Source organism: Rhyacophila brunnea, unplaced genomic scaffold (assembly GCF_057557595.1).
Source record: "Rhyacophila brunnea isolate RB1 unplaced genomic scaffold, BYU_Rbru_1.0 scaffold_6, whole genome shotgun sequence".
Classification (NCBI taxonomy): Eukaryota; Metazoa; Arthropoda; class Insecta; order Trichoptera; family Rhyacophilidae; genus Rhyacophila; species Rhyacophila brunnea.
The window spans coordinates 9,599,920-9,611,836 of NW_028233276.1; the positions used below are offsets into that span (position 1 = coordinate 9,599,920).

Below are 11,917 nucleotides of genomic sequence, written 5' to 3' on the forward strand. Positions count from 1 at the left end.
CGAAGCAATCACTGACAACACTTTCAATGCGAGAGCAGCTAATTTGCTAATTGGTCATTGTGCAAAACTAATACACGTGTAAATAATCTGCCAAACAATAATCACTTAGTTGCGCATAGTTAATTGCATATCTGCCAATCGTCATCAAGGGTGTAGGTTATTACAAAGTGTGCTGCTACTTATTCTTTTTATAGGTAATTCTTAATAAAATTTGACAGCACACTGACAATACGATACTTGCAGCACACCAGTATGCTGCGCCATACTGGTTCAATAACATTGCCATAGATATTTAATCAGATCCGCAATAATTGAAATTATGACATTTGAGTCGTTTATATTGATTTCTTATAGTAGTAGTTAAAACAATCAGAGTAAAACTTATATCTGACAGATGTTGGTCATATTTGTTTGCTGTGTTCAAAGGTACTGGGTAGGTTTCTTAGTGAAGCAATAGTAAAGTATCAGTTCACCTACAAAGGCAATAATTGCCATTATCATAAGTCCGACCCATAGAAGCAGACATCCTTGTATATGGTGAACTTGCAAAACTGTCGGTGCATTAGATGGGCGAGAACGGGAGAGGGCAACTCCTTGCTGGATTCGATTTTTCAGATATTTTCCGACAACCTGAAAGGAAAAGAGTTAAAATATGGTTATATGATTAATAAGTAAAGATGAGATGTAAAATATCACGGCAAACTATGAATGTGTAAGTGGGATTGATCACAATATGTAATATAATTCTTTCTAATAATATATGCAGTAAAAAGGGATCATAAGTATAACCAGGGCTTTTTTTTTTTAAAACAAAGGTGCCGGAACTCACTTCTTTCCAAACTTATTACCAACTAAAGAAAATTATATTCAAATATCATTTAAAGCAACTTTTCCTATGCCACGAAGCGCATAAAAAATTAAACAAACAAACAAATACAAATAAACAACTAAAGTTGTAAAAAACAAAATGGTTAAAACATCATACGAAAGTATATTGATTTCCATGGCCCCCATATCCTGAAGTGAACCCTCAGTCCAGGATCTTTGGCGGGCCCCCTACGGCGGCGGCAGTGTGACGCTCTATAGCAGCGTTTTTCAAATGGTGTTTGAGGTAAAATTAAGGGTATTTAGTGTATCAACAAACAACCAAAAAATGCAATAAAATTACACAATCACATATTTTAAAATGTTATTACACCCTTTTGATTTTTTTTTACGATTAGAGCAAATTTATGATGTACTTTTATCATACTTATCTGGTCGATCCCCCAGGCTAGAGCCCTGTCAGCCCCCCCCTTTGATTGACCTTTGACCCACAGATGATTCAGGAAAATTAACTTATACTATGTAAGCGCGAACATTGTTTCGTCTAATTGCTTTTGAAACATTAAAAATACCGTGAAAAAGGTGCTGGAACACCGTACCACCGCGTTACATGACAAAAAAAGCCCTGAGTATAACTTATATAATAAATTATTGATGATGCAGTATTAGGAAAATAATTAACATAAATTATGTCACATTTACACTTAAACCAAATAGTACAACGTAACATTTACAAGAATGTCGCATTGTGTCTGTGTGCGGCAATTTCGTTTGAATTATTGACCAGCGGAATACTTTGTGATTGTAGTCACCTGTGCTTCCCACGCTTTTGGCAAACCCGCCTGATGAAGCCTGTTGAGCAGTTTGTCGTAGAGCGGTCTGAACGCAGAACTCTTCCTGAAGAAAGCCACGTACCAATCCCAGTAGATATCTTCTCTCATTAAACGGCGCTTGTTCATACCTGACTCTGTTACGTAATCAGCTATTGCAAAATGCCCTGATCAGAGATATTATATCAATTAATTAATTTATTTATTTATTTTGTTTGTTTGTATTCTTTTAAATTATTGTTTTCAATATTATAACATAATAAATTGTGTATAAAAATAAATTATTGCGAGTGAAAATAAATGGAAAACACCAGCAAATCAATCGACAATATTTGGCTGCTGTTTTTAACCTTTATTACAAGTTAATTTTTACTTAGAAGCCATTAATACATTAAATACCAAATTAATAATTATAGTGTTACACATTATTAGTATTGTCCATATTTTTATAATGGTATTAAGTGGTGCACCTTTCAGGTAAGAAAACGCAAAGCAATTGATCCTTTTGAAATCCCCGTTGGCACCAAATGCTTTATATTTCTTGGAGAGAGCATAGAACAAGCCAATTAACCAATCATGCAGAGACTCGAAATAAAGGAATGGCTCTTAATAATACACACCACATAATTTGTGATACTACGACACACGTCAGATACTAGAAAAAATCTTTGAAAAAAATATGACACTGGGCAGGACTCGAACCCGTCATCCATTGGATTCTGGCCGATGTGCTCTTTACCAATTATTGTGTCCTATCTAATTACAACGAAATTAACTAGTATTCATACATCTGAAGCTATTCACAACTGCCAGTAATAGGCACTTATCTAGATTCCTAGGGACGTCAGGATCTTTTCAATTTTTACTTAAACATAGTTGCACTTGCTATGTAATAATTTAATTAACTATTTTTTATTTACAATTCTTGTGAATTATTTTTTTGTTGAATAAAAAAAATGGATTCTTAACGATACATCTAAAACGTATTTTGCAAATTTTTGGACAATTGTTCGTCGTAGTCCGGAGAATTTGGCAACTGTGATGTTGTGGATAGTCTTCAAGAAAGATTATGCAGAGGAAAAGCGTCAGCGCCCTAATGCCACCAAATGAAGGAGCTTATTGAGGGCAGTCATCATTCTGGCCTGACAAAAGCAAATGACCATGAGTTGTGGAGAGTCCTGTTCACACAGAAGGTGAAGTGATCACGATCCTCGGCCATGAAGGAATGTTATTAATTAAAAGATGATTGTGCTTACCACTTTGGAGTCTTTCAACGGCATAAGCAAACTGGTCGTTATCCCAAAAATCTTTCAATTCATTCGGCGGTAGATTAACGAAATTGTTGCGCACTTTAACAAGATTTTTCTTAAAAGAAAAGAAAAATTTTGACAATCTCCAACCGCAACTATATATAAATTTTAAGTTTGTTAAATTTTTTACCTCTGTAGCTTCTCTTATGGAAAAAATCCAAGCATCGTGTGTGGCTCCCCATTTCATATTGGATTTTGCCAACTGCGCTACCGAATCAACGGTTTCAGTATATCTGGAAACAAAAACATATTACAGGAGGACCTCGACTTTCGCACATAATTGGTTCCTGAAAAGGTGTGCGAATGTTGAATGTTCGAAAGTAGAGGGAAGTAAAAAAATTAAATTGTGTGTATTTTGAAATATTTATTTATCAAGTAAATATAAGATGTTTAAAAGACATGTTTAAGTGGGGTTTGCGGGTGCTTCCCTTAAAAAGTTATCAAGAGTTAACTCTTTGCCACTCTTCTTTTTCTTATTTTAAATAAAATATTTTAAATGGTAAATCATTAACTTTACAATATTGCTTAACTGCTGGCACGAAATGTAAAGTGAACCAATCTTTTAATATTAACGCAGTAAACCCAGGCTTTTTTATTTGATTACTGTAAGCAATTCTTTATCTTTCCCTTTCAATGCTCTGGGATTTTCTGGTTGATAAATTAACATTGGCATCAATTTTAAATCACCAGCCAAGTTTCCACCAAGAAGCAATGTCAATCGGTTTTTAGATGGTTTATGCCCTGAGGCAACTGATTCTTCCTTAGATAAGAATGTACGACTAGGCATTTTTTTCCAAAATAAACCTGTGTCATCTACATTAAATATTTGGCTAGAGGAATATTCTCCATCTTCAATAATTTTGGATAATGAGGAAATAAATTCTTTTGCAGCATCTTTATCCGCATCAGCCGATTTTCCAGTGAATTTAATATAAACCAACTGTTACTTGCTTGAAAAATCGTGTTAGAATCTTCTTTTTCTAGCCTTCCAATCTTTGTACAAACTAAGAGCCTTCGCTTGAATAATTGAAATATTCAGAGGGACATCTTTTTGATGTTGGTCGTCGATCCATGATGACAAATATTTTTTCCATTTCATCCATAACTATGCCGTGTCCTTTAGAAACAACCTTTAAAGATAATATATTTCCACAATTTTGAACGTATTCCTTAATTTTATTTTTATTTTTCAAAATTGAACATATCGTAGTAGACCTGTTTGTATCATACGAACGTCCGATTGAAGCAAAAGATTCACCGCAATCAGAACGTCATGTGAAGTTTATAAGTCCTTGATTTCTTTTTGTTCGTATTAACACTGCAGTTTTTCCGTTTCTCACTCATGTTTATAAATTTTTCTGCGCAAGCCACCTATCCTAGCTAACTCACAAGCAAAGTGACGGGTGCGAGCAGGATGCAAGTGACGCAAGAAATGCACTTGCTTGTGAGCGAGCGAGAAGGGGATATCTTAACCCCACGGCCAGCGCGACGTTTTAAAAAAACGATTTTTTTTGAAATGTGCGAAATAGCGAATTGTGCGAAAGTCGAACGTTCGTAAGTCGAGGTCCGCCTGTATTTTGCTTTCATCTATTGACTGATCTTCTCTAGTCTTTAAATGATTACTTTCAAGGCTTAAAATCCATATTTACAGACTCCAAGTCCCTGAGTGCTTTGATGCTTTCATTTCCACAATCTTCTTAATCATCTTAATTTATAATAATAATTTTACACTATTAAATGACATAGTGGTGGTACCCGTGTATCCAAAAGATGCATTTTTGGCTGCCATCTGTGCAGTTAAATTGTAACTTATTAGACATCTTGAAATACAGAATTGGCGATTGAGTAGAAACATGAAAGTATTCATACCTAGGCATTGTCATAGTTGAAGTGAGTCCACACATGTAGGCATTTGTTATAAATAAAGAATAGAAAAGCATTGCGTTCCTCAATGCAAGTCCTCGATTTCCGCCTCCATAGCCACCACCCTAAAATATTTCAATCATTGTCAATATGACCACCATTGAGTTAAACCATTTTTTGCAATCATTTAAAACAAATTCAAACTCAATGCAATTGTTTTTGTTTATTATCAGAAGTGAATAAAAAGTATGTTCAAGATGATCACAACATGACATGAAAGAAGAAATTAATGTTACACTAATAAACCCAAGCATGACCAAGAACTTTGTGACATTTAAAAGATTCCTTCTATTCACGATATTATTGCATTGTACTGTCGGGCGCATTTGTAAATGAGATAAGTGGAGCACATCTGATCTGGCATAGTTGTAATTGAAATCATACGACAACCTATCATGACGCTCATTAATTTCTTCTTTTCGGTCATTCCCTCATGGCTGAGGATCGTGACCAAGACGGAATTTTGTCATCTTTTCAGCAACGAAGACTTTCCACCCCTTTCAATCCTATGCTTTTCTTAGAATTCTGCCCCCAGTCAGCTCTTTCAGTTGGCCGCTCCAACTCCAAGCTTTGCCTTCCCTGAAGGCTACCCAAAACAACCAATCTCTTCAGGTTATCTGGTCCGCTTTGAACAGTATGTAAAAAAAACTGACGAATGCTTCTCAGACATATTGTCGAGCGCCGTTCCTTTATCTGCAGTCGCTGGATGATTGACCAGTTCGTCCTGTGCTCTGTTCAAGAAATACGAAGCATTCGGCGCCAACACCACATTTCGAACGCATCAATTGCCGTCTGCTCCCATGCTCGATCATTAATCTATATAAACTAATTTTGGCAGGTCTCAAGTTCAACAGATTAACAAAACTAAGAGTTTAAATTTTTTTTTGTACATTTCAATAGGTGTACCACTCGTTCAATGCTTTGGAGGTAATGGTCATAGCATATATCGAAGATTTGTGAACGGTGTAATTGTATACTGAATTTTACTGGACGAACAATAGTCGATTGTCAAAAATAAGATCAGAGATCATATTATGTTGAAGCCTCTGGGGTAGTGACAGCTGTCTTAGGAGAGTTTCGAGCCGGCTTTCCTGTCCTTCCAGTCAAGATTTTGGTGTCTTGAAAAGCTACTACATATATATGTTATATAACTCATCAGGGTGTATTCGTCGGATGTTGGTATAATATGAGAAGAAATAAAGAGATTGGCAAATGGGATAGATGTCCATAGGTGCTACATAAGTGAGGTGTGAAAAAACAGATGAGAATTGTGCAATACGGTTTGTGCGTTCCCCGCAAAAGGTTCGGTAGTTTGAGATAATTTCATGAAAAGTATATTGGATGTGTTACATACAATGACATTATTAATGGACGACGCACTCAATACAGTAGCTAGCAAGTAAATTTGCGCATTCGCATGTATAGGTAGAGGTCACGCAATTTCCATTATGCGATATCAGGCATCAGGAATTTAGAGCAATATGACCTTTATTGTAATGGCGTTAGAGCAGTGTTTCTAATGTCAATGTTCATTTGAGCGAACCCGTTCGAACCAAACCATTCGGCAGACCCAACAAAAAGCATCAGGAATTTATAGCAATATCACCTTTATTGTAATGGCGTTAGAACAGATTATGCCATTCGGCAGACCCGACAATAAAGTGAGTGTCATTTTTTTCCCCAGATGATTCGTCCATATTAATGTCATTGGTTACATACCTGTAATAAAATAATATCCATGATACTTAAAAAAGAATCCATTAGAAGGTTAATAGTTGATTGCTTCGCTTTGTTGCCTCCGGATGCGTTGTATCTTTTCTTTCCTTTCACTTTATAAATGAACTTATCATTAGACACATCTGTCACATTTGAATCATTTAAACAGTTTGAAGGTTCAATATTTTCAATATCTCTTGTAGACGGAGCACTTTGGGATATACTTCTTTCCGATTGTCGTTTAATTGACACTTGACCTCTCAAAAGAGTGACAATGAAAAAATGCAGCATGCTTGTTGATAGAAATATTACGATGAAATTCGCTATCCAAACGTCTGTAGTGAATGGTAAATATGGTACAAGAAAGTCTTCTACTAATCTATAAACAGAGATAGATAACAATCAATTTTAGGTAATGAAGACCTCTCAATATCTTCAGGGATCGCTGTGGAGACAAGACTAGGACATTTAAAATGACATGATCCTCAACAGAGAGAAACTCAGGGTGATAGAATAAAAAAAGACATATTACAACGCTCCAATGTAGAATAATGGCTTCTTATAATGGATAATTATCTCAGTGGAGTTATTATTGGTGGTGTAATTGAACTTTGTATGCAATGTTTCTTCTAAGCTACCAAAAATCGTCAACTATAATAAGATAATAAGTTCAATAAGAAAATATGTATTATAATAATTAAGAGGCCATCCATACACTGAAACCGTATGCGGTTTAGAATCGTGTGCCATACTAAACTTATGATTTCTGTTCATGAAAATATATTTTCAGTTTGTAAGTGTATGGTATACAAATGAACAGAAATCATAAATTTTATTTAGTAAGGCACACGGTTCAAAACCACATGCGGTTTCAGTATATGGATGTAAATCAGTCATGCAATCAAATTTTAATTATGCTTATTTCAGGTCAGTTCATACCATACAATTCAAAAAATCTTCTGTGGCTGCACTGGACTGTAAACAGTTAGTGACTACATTTGAAAACCATAAAAAATTTTGAAAATAAATCCCTCTCCATTAATTTTTGACAACAATCTGTGGAATTACTGTTTAACGTGGATATCATAGTGGGATATCAGATCATCGTGTAAAATGGTCTCTTACTTGGGTTTTGGAGCAATTGTGGTGATGCCAGTCCTCACAGACGGAGCTGACAGGTCCAAGAAGGTATACTCGTGAAACCACATGCAAGTAGAAGCTGGAATAAGAATGGCATAACTTCTTATAAAGTTAATATTGTAGCCACATTTTAATTAGAATGAGAACATCGTTGGCTCTAAAAAACCGTCTCCTGAAGAGGTTTCATGCCACTTTATTTGTATCAGAAATGGTTGTTAGCTATTCGCTCAACCCATTAATTCAATTCTCTGAAGCCAAACACATATTTGATTTGATTACATGTATTATAGGTATGTCATATGTCATGTATATTACTCAAAATAAATAGTGACGAGAGAAGAAACAAAAGAAGGTAAGATTTGAATTTTGAATAAAGAAACAAAAGAACATCCTCTCATTAGAACAGTATTGCCAACACTATAGAACTGTCTGTCATATAATACCAATACTGTTCACACATTTCCCCTAAGCTTGAAAAAAAAAACTCAATACATGAATACAGGATTTGACAGTGGCGTAGGGTGAAGGGAGGCTTTTACGATCCGACATAAATAATGCATATTAAACTTTGTCAGTCATATGCATTTGTTTATATTGAACTTAAGACTACAATTTACAGATGGAGTTTACAGAAGAAGAAAAAACAATTGAGCGTAGTTATGCACAAAGCAGCCAAGCCACAATTTTGAAAAAAATGAGTTATTGTGATTTCCATAATCTCACACGTTTGTTTTACGTTCTGCACAAATCAGCCAAGCTGCTGTCATACAAACATCTCATATAAATGCGTTTTAAAGATTTTGCAAATCGCAGAATATGACATTTTCGATTTGCATAAAGCAACCAAGCTGCTGTCATACAAAAATGTCATATAAATGCGTTCTAAAAATATGCAATATTCGTTCTGCAAAAAGCAGCCAAATGATCATATTATGTACTTACGTACATTTTTAAAATCGTGACTGTAAGGTATGTTTTTCTACATTCAATTAATAAACATTATTTTCTCAATTACATTATATGTTTTTCATTTTATTATATATAATATAATATACAGATTTTTCATATAAAAAATAGTGCCAGGCAGCTAAATATTGATGTATAATTTACAAGTTTTTCGAATTATTTTCAGAATTTTGAAATTCCCATAATAATTAAGTAACTTAGAAGGCTATTTTTAAAGAAAATAATCAAAAATAAAGACTTTTCTTACAAAAATAAGAGATGGCTGCATTCTGCAGAATGCACATTCTAAAATAAACCATTTTATTCAAAACACCTGGACTGCTAAAACACCAAAATTTCATAGATTATATGCTTTTATCTCTTCAAAAGTTATACAAAATCATATATATATATATATATATATATATATATATAATATCTATCATTCAAAAAGTATACACAGTATACAGAGGCTTTGCTGATTTAAAGAAACACAATTTACATAAAAGTGCTTCTATCTCTGTTTGAGGTTTGTGTGGCTCGGCTGCTTTGTGCATAACTACGCTCAATTAATCCTTGCCTAAACCAAACCATAATAGTTTTGGTATGCTTTGGGAGGTCTGACAAAATTGTGCACACTTTTTCATACATACTTATTTGTTTTCGTTGAATTAAGAATACATATTACACACGTTGCTGGTAAGTAGTTAAAATTCATTAAGCCCTGCTTAAACCAAGCCGTAATAAAAAAAAATATTATTCTATCTATAAAATATCCAAAATTATGTATGATTGAATGTCATAATTATAGATAGACGAGTATTTTTTGACTAGGAATTATCTATTAAGTATAGCTTGGTTTTCACATGTTTAATTGAATTTTAAAAACTAACCTATTGGTTAGGTTAGGTTAGGTTAGGTTGTAGTCTTAGTTTAATGAAAAACAATACGTAGAAATGACAAAGTTTAGTAGGCACTATTTATATTAGATTTTAACAGCCTACCTCTCTACCTTTCGCTAGTGGGATTTGAGCATGTGCCCTACAGCTTCAGAAGCTAATTTCACTCGAATTTGTATAGATCATTTTACTTACCGAAGCCAATATCAGCTCTATCATGGAAAACATTTCCTAACATACCAATTCCTGTATTATTGGCAAAAAGCTCTCCCCACTCTAACTCTTCCTCGTAATGCACTAGCTCAATTGTACAATTCACCCATCTGTAATTAAAATCAACATAAATAATCAATAAAATCGTCATATAACATCACACTAAAAATTCCATAAAACGGCAGAAAACAATATAAAATTTTTTAAACAAACTACTTACATTAACCCTTAGAATGCTACGCAACGATATATCGTTGTTTTTGATATTGGCCACAACGATCGTCGTTTTGCATTTGATGCATGAAATGTTAAGTTAATTTTGGAACATACTACTGCTTCAGCGGTATGAAACATTTTTGATATATTTAGTTTTATTGTTGTGTAATATAACTTGATTTATATATGTTTTGTGACTGGGTAGGGTTAGAACTTATAACTATTGTATTTTTTTTCATCGCATCAGCATTTTTATAATAAAAGCATTAATTTCAAATACAAATTTCAGTTTACAATATAAACAAATTTCGTTTTTTATTTGTTTACAGTCAAATTCTGGGTGGAATGACAATTTTTTATTTAATATTATACATTTGAAACAGTGGGAAAAGTATTTTAGAACAGTGTTTCCCTAAAAATACTAAAGATTATACTAACTTAATTAATACTAATTTAATTATTTCTAATTTACTAAAGTAAAATACACGGATCGTGACTCCCTGAAGGGATCGTAGATTTTCTATTAAATTAAAGTGGATTTATACTATATAAAAACAATTTCATTTATAAAAAAAATAATGAAATAAAAATCATTTGAAATATTTTAAATGTTCTGATAAGCAAACACCATGAAGACCTTTTTCACAACTCAAGCATATTGTACGCGATCTTTTAACGGGGCCACCATTTTTCCTACTGCAAACAATGCAAACTTTTTCTTTTCGGCCGGGTAATTTCCTAATTCCACTATTTTGTATTATCCCTTGTGTGGGATTATGTGCATCCGATAAATAATTTTTTTCTACCATCCAACCTTTTTCAATAGTTTCTATGATTTGTGATAGGAATTGATATCTTGATAATTTTGGATCACTTGCATTATCTTTATATATTATATAAGAATTCAGATTCATCCTTGATATTACGTTAAACGCGACTTTCTTCCAATATTTTACCGAATTATTTTCTCAATAAGATGTTATGGGGAGTACGTGTCGTTAGCTAACGCAATCGAATGGAATTAAAATAATATTTTGAAGTAACCGATTGTTTCCAATAGCTGTTAAAAATAAAAACTCGATAGTTCATTTCGCTCGCACACATGGTCGTCAGTATAATAGATATTATACAATATCACACATTTTGATAACTATAAAAATTCGTATTAATTTCTTTCATTGTTTGCAATGGCAACTATATTGTGATCTATGGAAATTAGTAGCCTAGGTGATTATTCAATAAAAAAAATAGTTCGTGAACAGCCACAAAGAAGTATTTAAAAAAAATCAAATTTGGAATATCATGTTATCTATGAAATGGCGGACAGTGGCGTACGCTGCTGTTGAAAGATAATTTACGTAGTGAATTGTACCAAGATTATTGTTTTCCCACCGGAAAAAAGTACGCCAATGCCTACATTACGATATTTGAATAAAAATAATCGATTCCGTTTGTCAATCAAAGGATTAGAAGGTCTTTAGCGACGAAGACGTCATTCTGTTGTTCGTTAAATGAAATATGGCGAATCATATACGGTATATGAGAAAATATCGGATATAAACGTCACGTACCTGTAAAATCATTGAAAATTTCTGAAATGTGGTCAATTCAATCGGTAGATGAATCGGTAGTGCACATTTTGAAGTGAAGATGTAAAAATAACAATAAAATGTAGCTTAAATGGGCTGTTGGTGCGTTTTCCAAAATCTCTTAGGATAATAATATATAGGAGATTATGAATGATTCAAAAGTAGGTTATCAAGAAGGTACTCGTAAGTATCAATTATGTATCAAGTACCATTAATGACTGGATCTAATAAAATTACCTGCAGTATTCAACGACAACTAGCATTTCGGTTCCATCCAAGTGAAGTGTATTTTTATCATCAATCCACCACAT

At 33.5% G+C, this 11,917-nt stretch overlaps 1 protein-coding gene across 1 annotated transcript; it reads right to left on the reverse strand.

The window, feature by feature from the left end:
- Positions 1-562: 562 nt before the first annotated feature.
- On the reverse strand, positions 563-11,917 carry LOC147065187 (uncharacterized). The gene is made up of 7 exons (XM_085956942.1): positions 11,844-11,917; positions 9,784-9,911; positions 7,730-7,823; positions 3,096-3,198; positions 2,912-3,020; positions 1,664-1,822; positions 563-630 (listed from the first exon to the last, which is right to left on the reverse strand). Exons 1-7 carry the CDS (start codon positions 11,915-11,917, stop codon positions 563-565), a joined length of 735 nt encoding a protein of 244 aa, XP_085813068.1.